General features: G+C 42.2%; 1 protein-coding gene across 2 annotated transcripts in view; it reads left to right on the top strand.

Moving 5' to 3' along the window:
* lingo1a (leucine rich repeat and Ig domain containing 1a) overlaps positions 1–23,961 on the top strand; it is a 158,147-nt gene extending 134,186 nt beyond the window's left edge. Inside the window, exon 2 of one of the 2 annotated variants that reach the window (XM_079567393.1) lies at positions 21,264–23,961. In XM_079567393.1, the coding sequence (XP_079423519.1) occupies positions 21,276–23,126 (1,851 nt within the window). In that variant the 5' untranslated portion in view covers positions 21,264–21,275 and the 3' untranslated portion in view covers positions 23,127–23,961. The remainder of the gene's footprint in view (positions 1–21,263) is intronic. The other variant, XM_079567392.1, reaches the window with a different exon arrangement.
* Positions 23,962–25,004: the final 1,043 nt, after the last annotated feature.

The following is a 25,004-nucleotide window of genomic DNA, read 5'->3' as shown; positions in this document are numbered from 1 at the left end:
AACACGCAATATGAAATCATTAATGTGAAGAACAACTGGAGACAGCGGTGTGAATTATACGATATTTACTGGGTGAAGAGTATAGGACATGTTCACAATGAACAACGATAGACATGGGTTTTATATCCTAGTATGTAAATGACGTATGTACAGGGTGTATCCTTAAAGATGATAGGCTGGAGCCCCACATTCTAGGTAAAAGTTGTTATTCTTGGTGAGGCTAGTTGAGACAGACCGTCTGCCTGTGAGGCCCCGAATCTGTCACTGTCACGGTGACAGGACAGCGATATATGTGAGGCCTTAAGATAGAAAAACACAACTCCTATAGGTTACCATTACTTTCCACTAGTGTAGGCAGAATACACGTTGCACACTAATAGCTCAACACACTGGCATGCTTTTTCATTTATAATATAATTTGAACAAAGTAATGCTAAAATTATGATTTCACAATATCTCCGTTTCTAGAAAAATATCAGTGATTTCGATCGAAACTAGCCTCCGTTTAGCGTTGGATTTCTCAGGAACCGAAGCACGTAGAGATTAGCCATAGCATGTGTTCATAACTATAACATAGAATACGCTGTGGTGCTGCAAATATCATGAAAAACGGTCTGGATTGTTGGCACTCGACAGCTAAATCCCCAAAACAGCGTGGCCTCGATGTGCTGAAAGGCCCAGTTTGCTCGGTGGACGGACGATTTTCTTCGCCGTCCAAAAAAACACCCCACCGAACCTCCCAGTCGTCGCCCAAAGCACCACTTTCCACAAATCATACATGACCGAGCGGGGGGAATTGTCTGAATTTTCCACATTCGTAGAGCACTTCAGAGCTCTGAATCGTGTAAGAATGTTTCTAAAACTCACCCCTGGCCAATAGAAGATCGTTCATGCATGCTCGCCGTTTCACAATTCTGGGTGAAAATAGATATTGATTCCTGAAGCCTTTCATAGTTGTAGAGATTTTACAACTACTGGGCAGGGCTGTTTGAGTCGGTTCTTCACACTCTTTTGATCAATAGTGTTCGTGGGTTTAAGCTGCCACACATTTCTGTTTGGGTCATTCATCTACAATGGCTAAGAATAGAAGTCGAAAAGCGATGTATAGTGATTATAGTCGAAACAAAGAGTAGAAATAGTCATACTAGTGGAAATAACATCACATTCAATCCTTTGCCGTTGTTTTTTTGTACATGTTTCTGACCATTGACCCGTTCTGTGAAATGTAGCTGCATTGTGCCTCTTTGTGACTGCTCAGTTGTGAAGGAATAGGCAATAGGTTGTTGACGATTTTGGCAGAGCGCTCTATAAAAACGTCTCCCCCGCTCGGGTGTAAATGAGACGAGCGCTTACGTAAGTGCCTGTTTTTTCTTTTTTTGTTTTTCTCCCGAAGCTCATCAAAGCTGCAGCAGACAACCTGTTTATCTGTCTGTTTAGCTCCGTTTGCCTCGTGCCGCCGCCGCCGCCGCAGCAGTGTGTGTGTATAGTCCTGACTGTGCTAACCGCGAGATCTGAAGGTGCCAACGCTTTTGGGCTGAAAATAATTAACGGGAACAATTCTCTTTGAGGCGTGCCAAGAGCGACTGATATCGAGTTATTAATAGGCGTGTGAAGATTTTCAGCTTCTCGGGAGTTGAAGCGGCATAAGGTGTTCTGCGGAGTCTTTCTTGTTTATTTGGGTGATTCTCAATGTGGACTGGATTCCGTGGTCGCCGTTCCATACGTGAAAAACCATGTCTCACTCTCCCCGAACCTCTTTTTCTCACTTTGAGTCTCTTGGGAATCACAATTTGTTTCTGTTTTCTGGCGAACTTTAAACATTCATCCCACGCCAATAAAGTCGAGCCAAAATCGTGTCCATGTGGATGTTTTTTCACAGCCAAGTATCCATGAGAAGCGAAGAACGGCGCTCGCTGCTAACGTTAGCATAGGTAGCATGAAGCAAACGCTAGCTTCCTGGTTAGCATTGTCGTTTTTATTCATGGGCTGTTTTTATGGGCTGTTGAACCAGTTTTCTCCTCTCCATGTCTCTGCATCTTTATTCAGTAGAATAATGTATTCACAATTCAGCGTTTGTTAAAGTAATGGAGTCATTTTGTTCTCGCTCTCTTCATGTTGTAAACTAGGAGTGGATTTCCGGTCCAATCAGAAAGTTTAGTTTTTTTCCCCTTCTTTGTTTCCCCCTGCCCGCTGCTTCGAACATTACCATATATGGGCGATTCCAAAGATGCTGTCTGTATAGAACACAGACGGCATCTCTGGAATCGCAGTATGTGGTCATTTTTTAAAACAGTTGAGGGGAAAAACAATTTGGAGCAAAATCTATTCTCTCCAATTATTCAAAAACTACTTTAACAAATGCTGAATTATGAATATAGTTTTCTACTGAATAAAGATACAAAGACGTGGGGAGCGGTGGCAAAGCAGTTCAGCAGCCCATAAACAAATAAATAATGGAGAATGCTAACATGATGCTACATGTTAGCATCGTGCTAGCTATGACTGCTGTTTCTTTTGCTTCTACTGAACAATCTGCTGTGAATAAATATCCATATGGACCCGATTTAGACTTGACTGTATTTGTATGTGATAAATAAGTTTTTATTTCTCCAGAACATGGCTAAAAAGAGTGAAAACCTGTGTTTCCCCGAAGATTCTCTTTCCCCCCTCTGGGAAGCCACGCCCTCTTCTATGATGCGCTGCCGTCTGTATCTATCTAAGCTGACATAATATATTATTGAAGACATGCCATAGAAACTAACTCTAAAGATTCAAAATGACAGCAACACTGTGTTTAAAAAAGTAATTAATCCTAAAATGTCCCATGAAACACAATGTATCTGTGGTGAAAATAATGGTGACATAAAATGCAAAAGACGATACATTTTGAGCCAAAAAAATGTGTTTATCTCTCATTTATTGAACGAACAAAATCAATGTAGCACTTATCGCCACAGCCCTAGTTTCAGGGAGCAGAAGACATTGTTTTCACACATGATTTGCCCAGATCTTGACCCCACTGAGAATCTTTGGGATGTGCTGGAGAAGGCTTTGCGCAGTGCTCACACTCTCCCATCATCACTGCTAGATCTTGGTGAAAAACGTGACACTGGATCTTTGGACACCGCAGAAGCTTCTGGAAACACCGTCATTGCGAATGCTGTGATCAAAGCTAAAGTCACCTCTTTCTCGTCACGGCGACCCTTAATTATCCAATTGGCAGCTCTTACCTTTTAGCTGAGATAACTCCATGATGCCGCTTTTTCTTTTTTTTCTTTTTGGGCCATGCAGTGTATAATTGTCTTGATAGCCGTGCTGCTGCCATCCATTTGAACGCATTAGAGAGGAGCGCTAGCGCAGCGTGTGAACAATACAGGCTCTCACCATAATGTATTTAATATAACAACTGAAGTGCATTTGTGAAGCGGAGACATGTGGCACAGCGGCTATTTCCTTTTACCCTGAAGGCTGAGAGAGAGAGAGGAGAGAGAGAGGAGAGAGAGAGGAGAGAGAGAGAGGAGAGAGAGGAGAGAGAGAGGAGAGTGTCGCTGCTACAGTATATCCTCATTATCGTGAGGAGGTGGAGAATGTTGTTCAGTCGAGTAGAGAAAACATCCTGCTTTTGAACACTTCAAAAACATGTGAACTTGTTATTGATTTTTGTCACAATAGGAATCAGTTGCCTATTACTATCCAAGATTCTGACGTGCAGATTGTTGAGAAATGTAAATTCTTGGGTGTGACTCTTTCTCATGACTTGAACTGGAGCTCTCATACGATGAACTGTGCTAAGAAAGCGAGACAAAATACTAGGATTCTTCTGAACTTCTATTATTGTGTAATTGAGAGTGTCCTGACCAGTTGTATCACAGTGTGGTTTGGTCTCACTCTGAAAGAGAAGAAGGCTCTGAACCAAGTGGTTGAGGCTGAGTGAACCACTTGGTTCTGCACTTTGCCGCTCCTGGAGCCACATATAAAGCTCGACTACTGAATCGAGCTTTTAAGACTCGCAAATGACGCCTCAGGCCGCCCGGCTCAGGCCTTTTCTGAGATGCTTCAGGGAGAAGGTATCGCTCCATCATATGTTCTACTGATCGACATATGAACAGTTTCTTTCCTCAAGCTGTGATCACTTTAAAGGGGCTGGAAGCAAGTTCGCCATTTTATACTCACTACTGCCACCTCAGGCCATATGTGTAACTGCACCTTCTATATTAAGCTCGTGCATGACGGCAATTCGGGCCGAAGTGACACATTTTTGAGCAACCGTACAGGATTTTAGAGGCAGTTGTGGTGAACAGGTCTGAGCTCATTCTACACATTAGGACATGGCTGGAACATGTAGGGGGAGGAAAATACTTCATTTTAACATTTTTAAACTCCTTATAGTCCCTTTAAACAAGGCACTTCTATTATATTTATCTGTGTGGACTTTTACTGTACAGTATTTTGCCCATGGGCTTTTAATGTGGCAGTGTTTGTTTGTTTGTTCTGTTTTTTATATTGTGTCTTTTTACTTGTTTTACATATCGCACTTCGAGCTCTTTGCACATTTTTTTCCAATGTGGTTTTTCAAACTGCAAATGGCCAATAAATGAATCTGAATCTGAATCGACAGTGCCGGTGTGTCTAGTGGTGGAGCTGGTGTAGTGGAATCCTGTGATTGTCATTCGTGTACAGGGACAAGTTACCCAAAATCTCTCATTGCACAATATACATCAACTAAAGTCCTTGTGTTGGCGAAAACAGTTTCCAAATAATAAAGCCCGTGAAGTCGTGTATTGTAAGATGATCATTGACTGAAAGACGCACGAGCGAGGCCACACAGAGCATTCAATCACCGTCTCCAGCCGTCAACACGACAACTCGATCCTCGGAAAAAGGCAGCGAGTTTCACCAGCGTTCGAGAGGAGCCGCAGCAAACCCACTTCCCACACACTTTATGCAAACGATTCTGCTCCTGGTGCATTCCGGGTGCTGTGACAAGTTTGTTTTTCTTCGCTCTCTCTGTGGAGACGCGAACTGTCAGTCATCATCGAGGAAAAAAAAGAGAGAAACATATCCAAAAGTGACGCCGGAGTATCCGTATTGGAGCACATCCTCCTCAAAACTGAAAGGAACCAGTGCAGATGACAGGTTAAGGTTCACACGTGTTTGTTTTTAATGGACACAACCCCAGTAATCGAGAAGTAACTTACTGAGAGAAAGTTAATTTGTTCTTGATTAACTTTTTTCAATCAGTCCATCAGAGAAGAAGAAGCTAGAAGAAGGTAGGAGATGAATGAGAAGGACAAGAAGGAGAAGGAAGAGGAGCAGATGAAGGAAGGAGAAGGAAGAAGGATAAGAATGAGAAGAAGGAGGAGAAGGAGAAGGAAGAGGAGAAGAACAATGAGAAGGAGGAGAAGAAGAAGAAGAACGAGAAGGAGAAGAGGAAGGGGAGGAGGAGAAGGAAGAATGAGAACAAGAAGAAGAAGAGGAAGAATGAGGAGAAGAAGTATGAGCACAAGAATGAGAAGAAGGAGGAGGAGAAAGAAGGAGAAGAAAGAGAAGAAGAAGAATGACAAGGAGGAGAAGAAGAAGGAGAAGAAGTATGGGGACAAGGAGAAGAATGAGAAGGAGGAGGAGAAAGAAGGAGAAGAAAGAGAAGAAGAAGAATGAGAAGGAGGAGAAGAAGAATAAGGAGGAGGAGAAGAAGTATGAGGACAAGGAGAACAACGGCTGTTTCCCAATGTCCAGGATCCTCGGCGTCTCGACCACTTCGGACGTCATTCGCGTCATCACGGCGCCGCCAAGTGGTTCCATTTCACCTGGACCACTCGCCCCCTCGCAGCTCGACTCCTCCGTTTGGCTCATTTACGAAGGATACAGCAGTGGATCCTCCGCTGCCTCGGAGAGCTGAAATTACCCATGATGCACTGCAGCATAGTTTGTTTTTTCTTTTCTCGCAAAACTTTATTAGTTTGAACTCACTTTAAAAAAGTTTTGTTCCACATAAACAGTTTCCTGGCCTCTGTTATTCATAAAACAGTTGTTTTAATGAGCACAGATTGACATGTGACATGTGATGAGAGGACACTCCGCTCCGTTTTGGAGGAGCCGCCACCGAGGACGTCAACGAAGTGGCCAAACGCTCGCAATTGAGAAACAGCCAATGAGAAGGAGAAGGAGAAAAAGAAGAACAAACTTAATTTGTATAGCACCTTTTCAGACACAATCACAAAGGGCTCCACAATGAAAGAGTGAATGAAAAACAACTAAGGTTTACACACATTTAAAAAAGAAACAATCGTCAGCCTTGGTCGACTAAAAGTTTGCTTGAACAGCCGCGTCTTCAGCTGCTTTTAAAAGACTCAGCGACAGAGGGATGTCATTCCACGGGACAAGTCTCCTCTGGTTTCTAAAGTGGGTCAGTGGGACATGGAGGAGGTTCTGGCCCGAGGACCGAAGGGTGCGGCCGGAGCAGTTAGGGGGCACAGCAGGTCTGACACATATGTGGGGGCCTGACCACGCAAGGCTCTGAAAAAAAAAACAGGTCTTAAAGTGTGTGGTGTAAAAAAAAACTGCTTTCCATTAAAAATCTAGGGTCACTGTCTCAATTCTAACCTTCCACACTGTCTCTCTGCTGTTGTCATATTGTTTAGCGACTCTCTTGACCCTGTCTGGACACACTGACCCGTTTTAGCAGCCAAGGATAAGACAGGTTTTCCTCCTCCTGCGCTTTAAGAATGTGGCGCCTACAGTGTACGCAGCACCTTACAGATCCAGCCGCTCTCCGGGATTAAGGCCTCTGCTGTCCATCTGTCGAGGGCCGGCTTACTTTAAAACCCCTGCCATTCTGCAGACCGGGCTTAGAACCAGGGATCCCACCCCGACGGCTTAGAGCTCTCAATGACAAGGAGGGGGTAACCTTTCTGGTGGGACTTCAGCGGGGGCTACACTGTGGCGCAGTGAAAGTAATCGCACTCTTGAGAGCGAAAGGTCAGACGATCCCAGGTTTGGACGGGTTTAGCCAAAGTGGGGGCTTTGGAGGGAATGGGGGAAGTAAGACAACGGAGGGAGGGCGACCTACATCTACAATCTGCTCGGATGAATTGCAACACGGTAATCGTTTGCCCTTCACAATATGTCAGGTAATTATTGTCATCACAAAGTCACTGAGGTCTCACATCTGACTGAGATCTGTTATTCTGTATTGATTTTTTTTGCAGATACAGCCTGTTACCAAAAGCAAAGGTTCAGTTTTAGTCACGATTTCCAATGTTTAGTTCCATTTTAGAACTGGGGGTAACACTTTATAGTAACTGCGCCTTATTTGGCCTTAATAAATGAAGAATTAACACTTAATTCTTCACATACTTCACTTATTCATTGTTAAACAGGGGGTATTATGCTTTTTTCAGTCCCATAGCACCAGTCTATATCTCACTACAATGATGACAAACCTTCTGTTGGTCTGTAAATGCAGTAAATTAGAATAACTGCCGTATATAAAATGTCTCTCTCAAAATGGCTGTAGTGAATGTCTTGAAATAGGCCTCTGTCTCTTTAAGAACCTCTGAGCCTTTAGACACGCCCCCTCCACACGCTGTCTGTGGCATCAGTGGGGAGGGGGTTCTGCTGAGGAGCAGTGGTTGGTTACTCGGCTGGTGACCAAAGCTCGGAGGCGTCTCCAGGAGGTGGGGGCGTTCCTAGGAGGACTCAGGCAAACCTATCCCTAAAATGGCCGCCATCAGCCAAAAATTCAACAAAAATGTGACAAAAATTCAACAAAAAATGACAAAAATTCAACAAAAAAGTGACAAAAATTCAACAAAAAATGACAAAAATTCAACAAAAAATGACAAAAATTCAACAAAAAATGACAAAAATTCAACAAAAAAGTGACAAAAATTTAACAAAAAAATGACAAAAATTCAACAAAAAAGTGACAAAAATTCAACAAAAAAGTGACAAAAATTCAACAAAAAAGTGACAAAAATTTAACAAAAATGTGACAAAAATTCAACAAAAAAATGACAAAAATGTGACAAAAACCTATCCCTAAAATGGCCGCCATCAGAGTTTTTACAGATGACTCAGAAATACGTGAATGTGCCAAGGCAACACTTCAGCCATGTTTTTAATGAGGGAGTGACAGAATAACATGATGGAAAGCTTGAACAAGTCGATCTTGCAGAATACCCCCCCTTTAAGTAGTTATTCAGTGTTAGTCACACTTAAACTAATGAACTGTTAATGATGAATTAAGTGTTAACTAATCATTTATTAAGTGTAAAGTGTTACCAAACAAGTTTTGTATTTCTTGAAGCCCTGTTTTGACATGATCAAATGAAAAAAATAAAATAGCTGCTGCGTATCTTGCTGTTGTTGAGAGTTGAAATGGTTTAGTACAGCAGCAGTGCTAGATATTAAATGTACAAGTTGCTGTAGCATTTGTAGCACAATACGATACATATCACGATACTTGGGGGCTGATCCTATAGATACAGACGCATCTCGTCATAGAAGGGGGCGTGGCTTCGCCGAGGGGGAAAATAGAATCTTTACGGAAACTCAATTTTCCCTCTTTTAAGCCATTTTCTGGTGGAATATGAACTTATTTATCACATACATAAAGTCAGGTGTAAATCGGGTCCATTTGGATATTTTATCACAGCAGATTGTTCAGTAGAAGTGAAAGAACGGCAGTTGTAGCTAGCGCTAGCCCTCCATTAGCATTAGCCCGATGCTAACATGTAGCATTATTTTAGCTTTCTCCGTTATTTATGTATTTATGGGCTGTTGAACCACTTCTTTATTCATTAGAAAACTATATTCTTAATTCAGCACATGTAAAAGTAGTTTTTGAATAATTGATTAATGATTTATTCAAAATTGTTTTCCCCCTTAACTGTTTTCAAACATGACCATATATGATACGATTCCAGAGATGTATCTATACGTATCATGATACTTAGAGGCTGATCCATTACGTATCACAATACTCAGAGGTCAATCCCATACGTATCACGATACTTAGGGGCCGATCCGATACGTATTGCGATTCAGTAAATCATTTTGATAAGTGATATAATTACCTAAAAATGTGTCATGTGTCCAAAAGTGTCCACAGCAAAACGTGCTTTGTAACGGTTCCTGAAAAAATCCAGTAGAGCAGTCGGCCTATTGCAAGTACTGCAGCTTCATTTCAAACAAAAGCTAAACAAAGCTGCTCAATTTATAAAGAAAACGTCAAGAAAGAAAACTTTGAGGAAAAGCATAGTTCATCCCTATAACTTTAATTCATCCTATTAACATATTTCAAAGTATTGCAAGTGTTGATACTTTGCGATATATTGCAATATATTACAAAACAATATTTTGACCCAGCCCTGATAAAAACTAAGCTCATGATACTCATTTGGACAGATTATGTGTCTGCGTACATTGGTGTATGAATGAGAGTATGAATGGGTGAGTGGATCCTTGCTGTAAAGCGCTTTGAGTGCCTAATGTAGGTGGAAAAGCGCTATATAAGTTGAGACCATTTACCATTTACCATTATAAAACGCTTTAAAGCTAAAATAAATGAATCCGCCCCATCTCCCCCTCGCCGTTCCATTCAGTCTGTAAAGATGAATCAGAATCTGTGCACGTCGTGTTGCCCTGTGCCCTGGAGAGGGTCAGCCTCCCGTCCAGATTACAGGTATTTAAGACTGGCATTCATCGAGGGGCTCACACTAATGCGCTCTGACAGGGAAACTCAGGCTTAAAGTGATTGTCTTAACCATAGACACGTTTAATTACTGTTTTTACTGGGGATGACCTAACGGTGACTGACAGCGGCTGCAGGAGCGAGCAGCTGACGCCCGGGCGCCGCTCTGAGGGACGGGGTGGGAACTGGGCAAACCGCATGTTCGTAAATTCAGTCTAAACGTATTCATTGACAGAACAATAAAGTTAATCAGTGTTTAGAATAACGGTGGATGAGGAACGCTTTTGTAAATGCTTCACAAGTTATTGCAAAATTTGAAAATGATTATAAATTAAGGTTTTATGACACAAAGAGGTGAAAATAGTCTTACATTTCTAACTGTTAATACAAAAATGCTGCTCTACAAGGAGAGAGCTGCCGTTTCCAAAGCATCCGACCAGAGTTTACACTGCAAAAAGTACCCTCCCAAAAACAAGGGAAAACACTTAAAATAAGGCATTTTGTCTTGTTTTAAGGAAAGAATTCTGCCAATGGGGTCGGCATTTATTTCTTGCTAAGAATTCTTGTTTCTAGAATATTTTTTTCATCATAAAACAAGACAGAAACACTAAACTTAAGCAAATAAATAACTAGAATTAAGCAAAATGTCCTCAGGAAATGGAATAATTTCAGGAAAACATTCTTATTTAGTGACAAATTGTGGGATATTTTACTTAAATGTTGCTTGATTTAAGCAAAATGTTCTAAATTACTCACATTTTTGAGCAAAATGTCTCCATGAGGTGGAGTCAGGCTGATGGTCAGATTCACCTATTGTACATGTTTTTAGTGGTAAGGGGAAATGTACACAGACATGGGGAGACATGCTCCACACAGAAAGGCCCCGTCCTGGTGGGAATCGAACCCGGGACCTTCGAGCTGTGAAGCTGAGGCTCTAACCGCTGTGCCACCGAGCCGCCCACTTTAAAGAATGGAATGTTGTGATCTTATTTTTTCTTAAAATAAGACAAAATATTCTTTGTCTAAAACTGAAAAAGATTCAAAACGTTTTTCTTTCTTGCTACAAGAAAAATGATCATGTTTTTTAGCAAATTTATCTGAACAAGAAATGGCTGGATTTTATTTCCTGAAATAAGATTTTTTTTCTCAAGAAAATGTTGCCACACAAAACATTATTACTTTTTAGGGAAAAAATAAGAACTTATTTCTTTAAGTAAGACATTTTTTACTTGCTTAGAATCCCTTTTTGCAGCGTAGAAGGAATCAAATATAGATGTATGAGGAAAATCATACTTTCTTCATAAATGGAAATGCTACATATGATGAAAATTGACTTTTTGAGCTACTATGTCCCCTTGTCAAAAACATACCAGGAGAATGTAGCGTTGAGTAATCCTGTTCACTTTGGTTGCTTCTTCTACTACTGCTGAAGAACGCTACAATCTGTGAATTTGTCCTTGATTTGAGTAACTCATTCAAGTATACAGGATCAGTCATCTTTAGTAATCACTCAAATCAGGGGCAAATTGACTTGTTTGAAAAAAATGTCACTATTTCCAGATCACTTTTAGCGGTGCAGGATTGTGTCATTTCAAATTACAAAATGTATTATATCCATGATGAGCTTTCCAAATGTCCGCTCAAAAACACTGCAGCGTTATCACCAACCCACTCGACGTAGCCTTTCACCTCATCCCATTTTTCTCCTTCCTGATAAGCTTAGAGCTCCTCTTGGGGATCCTCCGTTCGTTGTACATTTAATTATGGCCATAAATCCGGTGATGAGGAGCGGGCCCTTCGACAGTGATTGAGAGCAAAAGCGCCGTCCACTTCCTGATATGAAGCTACATTCTTAAGTCTTCCAGTTGAGGCTGACACGGAGCCATTAATCTCCCCGTTCACCGGCGACCGGAGGTAATACCGGCCCGGTCCTGCCCCCGTTATCCAGCCCCATTGTCTCGCACGTTTAGTCTTTCGAAAGAGGAAACGCCCTCTCGCTTGACCACAGTTAACGGACGTGGTCTTTGGCGAGTGAGAGTGCAGGGCGGATTCCGCTGGAGAAGCACATTGGAGCCTGCAAAGCGATGATAACAACAGGACGTTAAACAAATGAGTGGCCGGAGAGCGTTTATTCACGGATGACTTATAGGAGCGCACTTTGTCTTTGCAGATGTTTGCAGATTGAGGAATGTGAAGTGAGTAAGTCGACAACAGACTTTGGACTCGCTGTGGATTGGAAGAGCGTCCTGTTCTGTTGTTCTGTGTCCTTAAGGCGGCAGTTTTTACAGTTTTCAATGTTGAGATTTGTGGTTAGATTTCTCCCTTGACGCCTTAGTGTTAATATCATAGAACGAAGACAAAACTCACCCTTTACAAAGGCTTATGTTGTTATGTTTAGTCGACTAGTGAGCTGTAGGTTTACAGGAAAACACGGCGTCTTTCCCACGGGATTTTATTCAGAAATGTTGGCATGTTTGGTATAGATACATAGGGCATCTTTACCCATATATGGTCATGTTTTAAGCAGCCATAGATACAGACGACATCGCATCATAGAAGAATCTTTTGGGAAACACAATTTTTCACTGTTTTTAGACATTTTCTGTCGAAATATAAAAGTATTTATCACATACAAATAAAGTCAAGGCTAAATCAGGCCCATATGGATGTTTATTCACAGCAGAGTGTTCAGTAGAAGCGGAAAAACGTCAGTCGTAGCTAGCGCTAGGGTTAACATTAGCACGATTCTAGCATGAAGCATCATGTTAGCATTCTCCGTTATTCATGTATCTATGGGCTGTTGAACCACTTTGCTCCCTCCATGTCTTTGTATCTTTACTTAGTAGAAACTATATTCATAATTCAGCATTTGTTAAAGTAGTTTTTGAATAATTAGAGAAAGTTTCGATTTTTCTCCAAATTGTTTTCCCCCTTAACTGTTTTCAAACATGACCATATATGGGTGAATCCAGAGATGCCGTCTGTATCTATAATATATTTTTCCACTGAACAAAGACACAGAGACATGGAGAGGAGCAAAGTGGTTCAACAGCCCCAAAGCTAACCAGGAAGCTTCGCTAGCTTCATGCTAACAATGCTAACGAGTGCCAGTTTTTTGCTTACTGTAAAAACAAAAACATCCACATGGACCTGATTTAGTTATTTTCTTTATTGATGTGTGATAAATCTGTTAAGAAAACGGCTAAAATGAATGAAAAATGGAGATTGCCATGAGACACAAAGAAAACAAGGCGGCGATATACAAATGCAAGGCTGCGATATACAAATGCAAGGCCGCGATATACACATGCATGCACAGCAAAACGTTCGGTTCCATTTTCTCCAAATCAGATTTTCCAGCCTTGTACTGAAGAACATTTTTGAAGTTTTTGTTTTGTTTTCATCCAAAGGGATTTTTTTTAAATTCCCTTGCCTGGTTTATTGAATATTGAACTCCAAATAAATGAGGGAGAATGCAACTAGCTTATTTCAAAGTTTATATTGGAACAAAAAACAAATTTGTTACAAAATGTATGCCTGGCTCTCTCTAGATTTTGCTGCAGACAGAACATAGGGAATTATGTCAATTTGCCATGTTTTTATGTTTGTAATCTACAGCAAAAGTTTCAAATGTATAAGTCTTTTTTTCACCTGCAGTTTCTCGCCTTCTCTTATTCTGTCCCATGTGGTTGACTTTTCATACTCTGCATCCCGTAACCAGCTGCTTCTTTACGCTGCCGTCTTGTATCTCAAACGGTTTGGACGTAACACCGCGAAAAAACGTTTCTCATTTTGTCGAAGTTCTATGCTTAAATTGTCACGACATTGGAAAAGTAACAGCGAGATCCAGCCAATCTCGCCGTCGCCGATCCTCTATCAAAATCAATCGGTTCCACTTTCTCCGACGCGGCCGTCAAAAATCCTGGGTGAACTTTGACCCTGTCGGGGATAAAACGCCATTTCTCAGATCCGTCCTCCGCCTCGATCCATGTCCGTCTCCTTGGATGATTCGTTTTCTGCCCCGCCTGGCGTGACAGACAGAAAATGATGAGCGGTTGAAGCCATTTTGAATCTAGGACGAAACATCGCGCCGTTTCTTCAGCTGTGACAGTTGTGGACCAGACGAGTTGCAGAACGCAGAAAGTGGAGTGGATTGTAAGAAGTCTTAAAGTGGAGAAGTTCACCAGGGGAACAACGCCTGCACCTGTGAAAGACTCATTTGCTAAACATTGTGGTACATTTTGATGGGGGTCTATGAGACAGGAAGTTCTCATTTGTGTCCAATATTCTAGAGGCTGCAAACAGTGGATAACAATAAGTGCTATATTAAACAACCCCAAACCTGCTCCCATCCCACATCTAAAAATCTCATTCATTTTCCCATGACCATATTACTCACATCTGTAGGTTTGCATAATGAGGAGAGACATTTCAAAAGTCCCCACTCCATTGAGGGCTGGTTCACTGGAAATCCGTCTCATTGGTCAAAGTTATGGCACCGGGGATTCCGATTTGTTGATGAGATCAGCAAAGGGAGGAGCTTTACAAAAAGTATGTTTATTTATTATTACTTGCGTGAAATTCCAGGCCCATGTGGCCAGTTGACTCTGCATACCTTTAACTCATAGCAACGCCGCCCAAGAAGTGACTTCCTGTTTCGATGCCAACATAAAAGCACCATCTTATTCATCACTTTCTTTGTGCCTAACTATTGACAGACAAACACTTACAATGTGCGTATTTGATTATATTCTTGAAATGCTGCAAGCACCTGCTGAACTAATCAATGAGAAGCTTTGTGCTTTTATTTTGGCGTGCTGGATCGAAACAGGAAGTACCTTCTTGGGCGGCGTTGTTATGATTTGAAGTTATGCACAGAGTCAATTGGCCACATGGGCCTGGAATTTCACGCAACGTTTTCTAAAGCTCCTCCCTGATCTGATCTCAGCAACAAATCGGAATCCCCGGTGCCATGACTTTGACCAATGAGACGGCCTTTCCTGTAAAACTCAATGGAGCTGGGACTTGATGACTTACTTTTGAAATTTCTCTCTCTCTTCTCATTATGCAAACTTACAAACTGTCACTTTAAGATGTGTGTTAAATGATCATGGGAAAATGAAAAAGATCTTTAGTTGTGGAACTAAAAGAGCAGGTTTCGGGTTGTTGAATATAGTACTTATTGTTACCCACTGTAGCATCTAGAATATTGGATACAAATGAGAACTTTCTGTCTCATAAAACCCCATCAAAAAACATACAGACCATGACTTTAAAGGGATCATTTATTTGAAACTTCAGAAACTGGAACGTTATAAAAGCATTTAACTGTGAAGGGTCAGTTGTGACATAGCATCAGTGATTAGCCTCCATTGTAACCTGGCTAACGCCAGGCTGCTGTGTGTGCTCGAATCATTTCGAACTTCACAACAGCCTGTAGCTTGTAGTTTATTTACGAATAAAAAAAAAAAAAGTTTATTTACAGAGCAAAAACATGACAGCAGCAGATGCAACGCTGTTTTTCGATCGAGCTTTAGGCCGCGTTCTAAATAGTTTAGCTCGAAAGTTTACAGCGGGTACGTCATACGTCATCGGATACGATGATACGATTGGCTGTGGCTACGTGCAAACGCATGATAGACATTCCTAGTGCCCCGTAAACCACACCTCTCCTACGAGAAAATGAATTGGTGTCCCAAGACTAAATATCACTTGTGATTTTAGTCTGGCGTTAGCCAGGCTACCTCCATTGTGCATTTAAAGGCACAATATTTTATACCTGGAACCAGATGTTGTTGTTGTTTTTCTTTTCTCTTATCCCAAGTGGTGGACAAAAAAAACAACCTTCGCTTTTACATCAGGCTAGTTGTTGTGTACAGTCCTGTGACAGTATCGCTCCCTGAAAGTTTGGTATAGGTGTTGAACTCAACCCTTTGAAGAACTGGTGAAGGTAGAACTGCTTTAGGATTGGACGGCAGAATCAACTTTTACAATGACGCTCCCTGTCTTTGCAAACAAAACAACCAGGTCCTTTGATGCGCTGGCCCAAAGCTACCACCATATTAACCATTACCATTACCGTTATGTTAAGTCTAATTTGTGCATCTGATAATTTGCTGTAAAGAATTTCCCCGGTTTGTTTTCTCGCCCATTCGATTTCTTTCTGCAAATAAGGTGCTCGGGGTTACGGTAAATAATTCATAACTCATCATTAGTTTATTGGTTTCTTCCAAGCGAACACCTTGTGCATTTAAATATTCAGATTCAAATATGCAAATGGCGGCGTGAGCGCGGATCACATGTCTCCGCAGCACACTCCTGCCCGGCTGCCATTACGCCTCTTTGCATATAAATGAAAATCCCGTAATGATAAAATTAATGGGTAATTGCTTCATTATTGGAGGGCTGGAAGCGCGCTAACAGATGGTACAGGAATTAAATGTGGTTTGTTTTGGTGTAGCGAGGCCCTATGATAATCGGCCCGCTACGGTACACTCCATGTTTCATTGTAAAGGATTGTGGGAAACATCGAGCCGCTCTCCGTCTTCCTTTTTGATTGCACATCCCCGTGATGGCGCCGCGAGACCCCCCACAGTCTTACTTTCAAACTACGGCTGATAATTCAAAGAGTGGGGAGAGATATCGAGCGCCGGTGAAGACATTGGGGTCTCGGTGCGTAGCAGGTGCACATCAATAGTTTCAATGCGGTGGAAAAAAGGGAATGGGTTTCGGTGAAGGCGGTTTGAAGGAAAGAGATGGAGAGATTGCAGACGGTGCAAGCATTGTTTATGGCGCTTTCCCCCAATCCGTTACGTCAAAAAAGCTTTATTGTATCATCGATGGGGTGTGGAATAGAAGTTTATGTTTTGTGTTTATGACATGCCAAAATGTTTAAGTTATTGCAAGTCGACACCCACTGCTACTGCCGATATGGCCATGACCATTACTATTTATACCAAGAAACCGTTCTCCTTTCACCACTGCACTGAGAGAGAAGCATCATTTACTCCATTTTGAAAACTTCATTCATTTTAAATATGGTTGCCTTGTATATAAAGTATTGCATGGACTTGCCCCGCCTCCATTGCAGGATTTCATCAAACCAAAGTCTGTTAGTGGGATCACGGGCACCAGGGCATCAGCTGGAGGAGACTGTGAGGCTCCACACAGGAGAACCTCCTCTGGACAGACTGTGCTCTCTGTGAGGCTCCACACAGGAGAACCTCCTCTGGACAGACTGTGCTCTCTGTGAGGTTCCACACAGGAGAACCTCCTCTGGACAGACTGTGCTCTCTGTGAGGTTCCACACAGGAGAACCTCCTCTGGACAGACTGTGAGGTTCCACACAGGAGAACCTCCTCTGGACAGACTGTGCTCTGGAATAGTCTCCCTTTATCATCAGAGAGACTCCAACTCTGGCCACTTTTAAAGCAGGTTTTAAACTGTGGCTAAAGGAAAACCAGGCCTGTGACACTTTTAGTTGTTACTGCATTTATTGTTGTCACATTATGTTAATTGTAAATGGTGTATGTGTTTCCTGCCTCAGGACTACAGATGGAAACTAGCATCCCTGCTATAATCTGGCATATTTACAAAGCTCATGTGCAACTGTTCATCAATATGCATTGTCCCTATCAAATAAATAAATAAATAAAATATCAAATAGATAAATAAGTTTGCTTTACACGATACATAAAGGCAAATTAAACCAACACCAAGCTTAATCACTCTTAAATTAAATAGAAAGTAAGAAAGGAGTTTGCTGGATCTCAATTGGCGGGTTGTGGAACCTTTTTTCAGTGGGACCAGCCTTTCCTTCAATGTTTGTCGACTGAAAAAGCAGGAAAAGGACGGTTGAGTATGATCCACTATATATAACAGATTCAGACTGAAAAGTGTCTCATGGGTTGGATCTCATGTCGGTTACAGTTACTGCTTTAAGTTGTCCATTGCACATCTTAAACAGAACAGGTTTCAGCCTGGATCTGAACATCGTCTAAGTATGTTCTCTGAGCAGCAGTGAGACCTGAGCACTGGACTAATTTCATATTCCTGTTTCTAGTCAGAACTTGAGCTGTACAGTAGTCTAGACTCCAAGCTAATGGTTCCCAAAGTGGGGGTCATAGGACACGGAAGTGGGGGTCCCAAGATGTTCAGTTCAGATGTTCAGTTCACACTGGAAAAAAATGCCATCTTATCTTAGAAAAATAGCATGATTTGTACTTGAAATAAGACTTTTGATGCTGATTTTGATTAGGTTTCGACTCGTCTTGAAGTAAGATCACCAATGGAACAAGCATTAATTTGCTCAAAATAAGACAAGTTAACTTGAACGCTTAAAATAAGACAAAAAAAAACCTGAAATGAGACAAAATGGTCAAAGACAAGAAAAATCTGTCTAGTTCCATTGGCAATCTTGTTTCAAGACGAGTCAATACTGTACCAAAAGCAGCATTAAAAGTCTTAATTCAAGCAGTTTTAAGTCATTTTTGTCTAAGATAAGATTTCATTTTTTCCAGTGCAGAGTCAATATTTTGATGGATTTGTGATTGAAAACGGCATACTGTAGTGAAATTAAGCCAAATTTCATAATGCAGTATCCAAATGAACATAATGAAAACAGATTTTTTTTAATGTTGTGCACCTTAAATGATTATAAATGCTAATTACACTTTACAGACGGGGGTTCTGAGTTGTTTGGGAACCCCTGCTCTGAGCTGCTGGAGACAAACACAAAGAGTCTGGATTTAGTGACAAAAAAAAGAGATGTTTCTGCTATCACTACAATTTACAAAGCAGCTTTAATCATCATCCTGCCTCAAAATGTATGTTAATTCTTTCAGACTTTTCCCAGAAGTGGATTCGTTTTTGAAAACCTATAATTATATGTAATTGAACTCCTAAATGAATTCCGCCTCCCTCACCGCTCACACGTTTCCACGAGTGTAAGTGACTGCGACGCAGCTTGAATTGGATTAAACCCCCATAATTCCTGACGCAAACCGCCGCCATGTTGCCCCCTATGAGGGTGATGGCATCGACTCCATTGATCCTCGGCAAAGCGGATGGTATGGGAGATCCAACAGAGCGCACAATGCGGTTCTCAAAGCGGGATGCGTGTAGATTAGCCGAATTACCGTATATACAGCCGCTTTGGATTCTCCCATGACGATTTATGGGCCCTTTTCTCCGCATTAAACCGAGATGCGTTTGAAATCCCTGTGCGGAAAAGTGAACAATACAAAATTCAAAACTGTCAGCACTCTCAGCTATGCACGCACCTTATTCCCCGTAACCTCCCACCTCGATTCATCGCGCTTTGGCGGCATGAATATTGCAGATTCATATACTTGCCGTTCGTTGGGTAATGGTGTCAGAGCATCTTATTTTTTTTCTTCGCACTTGTGACTGTAGGAGTGGCCGGCTCCCGTGAAAGTGGCCATAAAGCAGTTTCTGAATGAGATCGTCACGGCACCTGAACCTATTGAGCAGCATATGACATGAATATATTTAACAGGATAATGTCGCCGTGGTTCAGGAATTGTGCCAGCGATGTTCTTTTGGACTTCATTTCCATGTGCGGTTGAAGTGAGAGGAGTCTGAGCCTGGTGTTTATCCCAAAATATACGTATATACCTATAACTATATTATATAGTCTGTGCATTTACCTATTCATGTGTGTGTGAATAAATAGATAAAAGGTTGTATGAAGAAAATAATGATGTTGAGTAAATACCAAGTGCGCACAGAGCAAAAGTAAATGACTGTCTTTTTTATAGTGTCTTGTTTATAGTGTTTTATAAGTGCATATTACACATAGATACACACATTTTTTGGTAAAACATAGTAAACACAATTATACTTTAGATTTTGCAAAAAAACAAAAAAAGGTAATGTGTACAGTTCCACTTCCTTATTGGATACTGACAGGAAGTGACATAGATACAGACGGCATCTCTGGAATCGCGCATATATGGTCATGTTTGAAAACAGTTAAGTTTAATTATTCAAAAACTACTTTAGCAAACGCTGAATTATGAATATAGTTTCTACTAAGTAAAGATACAAAGACATGGGGAGGAGCAAAGTGGTTCAACAGCCCATAAATACATGAATAACGGAGAATGCTAACATGATGCTACATGTTAGCATCGTGCTAATGCTAACGGTTAGCTACCGCTTGCTACAACTGCCTTTTTTTCACTTCTACTGAACAATCTGCTGTGAGAAAATATCCATATGGGCCCGATTTACACTTGACTTTATTTGTATGTGATAAATAAGTTCATATTCCACCAGAAAATGGCTAAAAAGAGGGAAAAATTGTGTTTCTCTAAAGATTCTATTTTCCCCCTCGGCGAAGCCACGCCTCCTTCTATGACGAGATGCATCTGTATCTATACTGTAGGTTAGGGCTGAAACGACTAATCGATTAATCGCCGACTGATCGATTATTGAAAGAGTCCACAACTATTTTAGTGATCGATTAATCGTTTTCTGGCTCACACAGACTAAAATGGAGCAAAAATGACCAAAAAAATGTAGTATTTTTGATGAAAAGCTACTTTGATTTCATGTTTAGGGTCTGTAGTGGTTTGTACAATGTAAATTTCATGAATAGAGCCTTCAAAAAACATTTCCCTTTCGTTAATTCCATCAGCACTTCCTTAAACAGCGCGACTTAAGCTATAATGTGATGAAAAAAATCAAATAAATACAATTTTACTACACCATTCACAGCCAAGCGATTAATCGAATAATCGTAAAAATGATCGATAGACTTTTATAGCACTTTAGCACTTTTGTAGCACTTTTCTTTCCAGCATTTTTTGATTAAATTGCTGCTTCACTGACATGTTATTGTAATCTCATATATACAAATGCATTAAAACCATTATGCACTTTAAGGGTTATTTTTTTGTTGTTTTGTTGTTGTGAAGGAGTTAAACGCGTAAGTCAAGTTCTGTTGTCACAAATCTAGGCGTGAAGATGGATGGCAAGTTCTTTGTAGGGCGGCTGTTTCTGATCGTTTCTATGACTATATTGGACTTATCTCACTAAAAGTTTGGAAACCCTTACATTACAATGTCTGTGACCCATTCTCCAATCTCTTCACTTAAAAATGGCTTTTCTTGTTTTAAAATGTCTTTAGTTTTGCCCGACATTCCCTCTTGCTCATAGAGAAGTCAAGCTTCCCCACACTAAAGCACAGATGAGAGGTGATTATGCCGACTCTCTGGCTGCTCTAAGGGCCTATAAAGAGCTCCCTCTGAAACACTGCACAGACCAATTCATAAATCCCTTCTTGAATCTTGTTGTTTCTCTGGTGTTTGCCTCAATAGTTGTCAGAGAGTTGACCTTAACTGTTTGGACGCGCCTTTGCCTGTTTGCTTGAAGGACAGTGTGTGGTAACTTGGAATAACAGGGAATAATGTATTTTGAAGCTCGAAATTGTTAGCCAAGTTTCCTATTAAATCAGTGTGTGTCCTGAAGCGCTTTCTAAATTGGGAAATTAAAGGTTCAAAGTCATTATGTACTAATGTGTTTCCTTCTGTCTGTGTCTCCTCAGGTAACCGATAAGATGGCGGCCAGGGAAGCGACTGGGCACAGCTACCTGGTGGCTTGCTGGCAGCCCATCCTGATCCTGATCCTGGGCTCCGTCCTGACTCCCGGCTCCTCCACCGGCTGCCCGTCCCGCTGCGAGTGCAATGTTCAGGAGCGCTCCGTGATGTGCCACCGCAAAAAGCTCATGACCGTCCCCGAGGGCATCCCCCCGGAGACCAAGCACCTGGATCTGAGCAAGAACCGGATCCGAACCATCAACCCGGACGAATTTGCCAGCTTCGCCACCCTCGAGCACCTGGAGCTGAGCGAGAACACCATCTCCACCATCGAACCGGGGGCTTTTAACAATTTGTACGGCTTGCGGACATTGGGGCTTCGCAGCAACAAGCTGAAGCTCATTCAGCTGGGCGTGTTCACTGGCCTAAGCAACCTTACCCAACTGGACATAAGCGAGAATAAGATTGTGATCCTGTTGGACTACATGTTTCAGGATTTATACAACCTTCGCTCCTTGGAGGTTGGCGACAACGACCTGGTTTTTATCTCTCACCGGGCTTTCCACGGCCTGAGCAGCTTGGAGCACCTGAGTCTCGAGAAGTGCAACCTCTCGTCTGTCCCAACCGAGGCGTTTACGCACCTCCACAGTTTGATCACCCTTCGCTTGCGTCACCTCAACATCAACATAATTCGGGATTATTCCTTCAAACGGCTCTACCGACTGAAAGTTTTGGAAATAGCAAACTGGCCCTATTTGGATACGATGACCCCGAATTGTTTGTACGGATTAAATCTCACTTCTTTGACCATCGCAAATGCCAACCTGACCACGATTCCCTACGTGGCGCTGCGCCACCTGGTGTACTTGCGTTTCCTCAACCTTTCCTACAACCCCATCCACACCATTGAAGGGAATAAACTCCACGATCTTCTTCGCTTGCAGGAGTTACATTTGGTCGGGGGCAGGCTGGCCATGATTGAACCGTACTCATTCAAGGGGCTGAACTACCTGAAGATTCTAAACGTCTCCGGTAATTCGCTGAGCACTTTGGAGGAGGCGGCTTTCCATTCCGTCGGCAACCTGGAGACCTTAGCCTTGTACGACAACCCGTTGGCCTGCGATTGCCGACTGCTGTGGGTGTTTCGCAGGCGCTGGAGGCTCAACTTCAATCGGCAGCAGCCCACATGCGCCTCTCCGGAGTTTGTCCAAGGCAAAGAGTTCAAGGACTTCCCAGACGTCCTGCAGCCCAATTACTTCACGTGCCGCAAGTCCAGAATTCGGGATCGCAAGGCGCAACAGAAGTTTGTTGACGAGGGGGCCATTGTCCACTTTTCCTGCCAGGCCGACGGAGACCCCGCCCCCGTGATCATGTGGCTGTCTCCTCAGAAAAAGTTCATCACTACCAAAACTATCGGACGGCTTTCCGTGTTGCCCGACGGCACCCTCGAGGTGCGCTACGCTCAAATCCAGGACAACGGCACGTATGTTTGCATAGCTAGCAACGCGGGCGGGAACGACACATCCCTCGCCCACCTGCACATCCACAGCTACTCCCCCGACTGGCCGCACCAACCCAACAAAACCTTCGCCTTTATCTCCAACCAACCAGCCGACACCGGTGCTAACGAAACCCGGCAAAACGTCCCCTTCCCCTTCGACATAAAGACGCTGATCATCGCGACCACCATGGGGTTCATTTCGTTCCTCGGCGTCGTCTTGTTTTGCCTGGTGCTGCTGTTTCTGTGGAGCAGGGGCAAAGGCAACACCAAGCACAATATCGAAATCGAGTACGTGCCGCGGAAATCGGACGCTGGCATGAGCAGCACCACCGTGGACGCTCCCCGCAAGTTCAACATGAAAATGATCTAAACGTGGAATATAATCGTAAAACGGGACTTGTCTTATAGGAAAAAAAACAAGAGAAAGGGAGACTTATCTTTTTCTCTTACCAACCTGTGGATTCTGGTCTGTTAACATAAAAGAGTACTTTCTTTTCTCTCCTGACTAAATCACAATAGAGAGGACTTTTGGGTTTCTGAAGCAAGAGGGACCGGCGGTGCGTCAAGCGTTCACGTGTGTTTACCACAGCCTGTGATTACATCCATTCTGCGGCGGTGGCATTACAATGTGTTCAAATTGAGAATACTGGAAAAGGCAAAAAACATTCGAAGCAGATAAACGCGATGGGGGTACACACAAATTGGCTGTTTCTGTCTGTGTTTTCATTTCACTTCACTTCCCCGAGGTTAGATGTCGAGTTCTAAACGAGCTTTGTATGGGCTGATGAGCACATTGATACATGTTGACCCCTTTTGAAGCACATAATTATCCAAACACATCAGCGCACAAAGACAGAGAGCCTTTGTTTTGTTGGTTTGTTTGTTTGAGTGACGACTGTTCTGCACTTGTAATGTCGTTTAACCGCAAAGAACAAGCCCCGGTAATTAGTCGATAGTTATAATGGTTTCGCACAATGGAAAGGATGTACCGTTAATGGCTGCCTGCAACCATAGGAAACCGATATATTGTTAAATGTTTAGCGAGGTTTACATGTGACTCCCTAATGATTTTCCTGGAAAGGTGCTCTAATGTTTTATGCATAGCCCCCCCCCTGGTATAAGATAGCCGTGTCCGTTTCACGCTTCCCTCTTATAGACCCAAGAGTGAACAAGCTAGAACGGAAAAAAAAGTGATCTGAATGTAAAGGTTTTTTTTTGTTTATATAAGCTAGCGTTGCGCGTTTTCCAGAGCCAGATGTGTTGACACGGATAAGCCGCACACCGCACAAGGTCATTCCGACGAAAAAACGTTTTTAAATTATGTAACGTTATGTTGTGACGATGGTGAAAGTCGGTCATAGTTATCACACCGAACGTGCTCCCCATGCTATAGAACATGTTTTCTTAAGTGAAATGATTGCCTTATTTACGTGGATGCTACCCCAAAAACAAAACAAAACATGGATTTACTCGCTCAACCTTCCAGGATTGTTTTTCTTTTTTCCGTTTTCCTCCCCCGAGTTTCAACGTGTGCTGTTTTGACAAGGAAGGAAGATAATGGACTGCCACCCGGTATGTTTCGGCGCTGGCCCTGCGTATAGCGTACGAGATATGCCCAGCCTTCAGCACGCCTCGGACAGCTGGTCTCGGCAATCGTGCGCGGGGGCTTAAAGGCTAAATTATTTATGATGGATGACATTACAGACAGCGCCACAGTAATGGGCTGGAGGTGCGGACTGAACGCGCAGATGATTTGGGAGCTTCGCAGATGGCGTTATCCACGTTTTTTGCATTTTAAAAAAAAGAGGAAGGTGGAAGGAGGGGAAAAAAAACACATATACAGGGTGGGATTAAGTGGATTTGGTGGTTATACTGATCTGGCTCGTGGTTGTCCCTCTTGCTGAATATGAATGCTCTCTATATGTTCGAGTGTGGCTACTGTACGGCCCCAAAGTGAACTCTGGATTTATGTTTCCTTCAAACCTTTATTTTTTATTTCTGACCCTTTGGACTATACCAACCATGTAGTCCAAGCCAACTTTTTACAAGAAAAGATATTAAAAAGAAATCTATGGAAAATACATTTGAATTGTTCTGTGCAATAATAATATGCAGATTCTTTTCCTTTTTTTTTTAATTAACAAGAATTTTGTTGATGTTAAATTGTTGAGAATATGGTATGTTGTATTAAACAATCTATGGACTTTTTTAAACACATGATTGTGTTATCTTGTTTTAACCAGGTGGA

Source organism: Gobius niger (assembly GCF_951799975.1).
Source record: "Gobius niger genome assembly, chromosome: 12".
NCBI classification, from domain to species: domain Eukaryota; kingdom Metazoa; phylum Chordata; class Actinopteri; order Gobiiformes; family Gobiidae; genus Gobius; species Gobius niger.
This window is presented reverse-complemented; position numbering and strand designations above follow the sequence as displayed.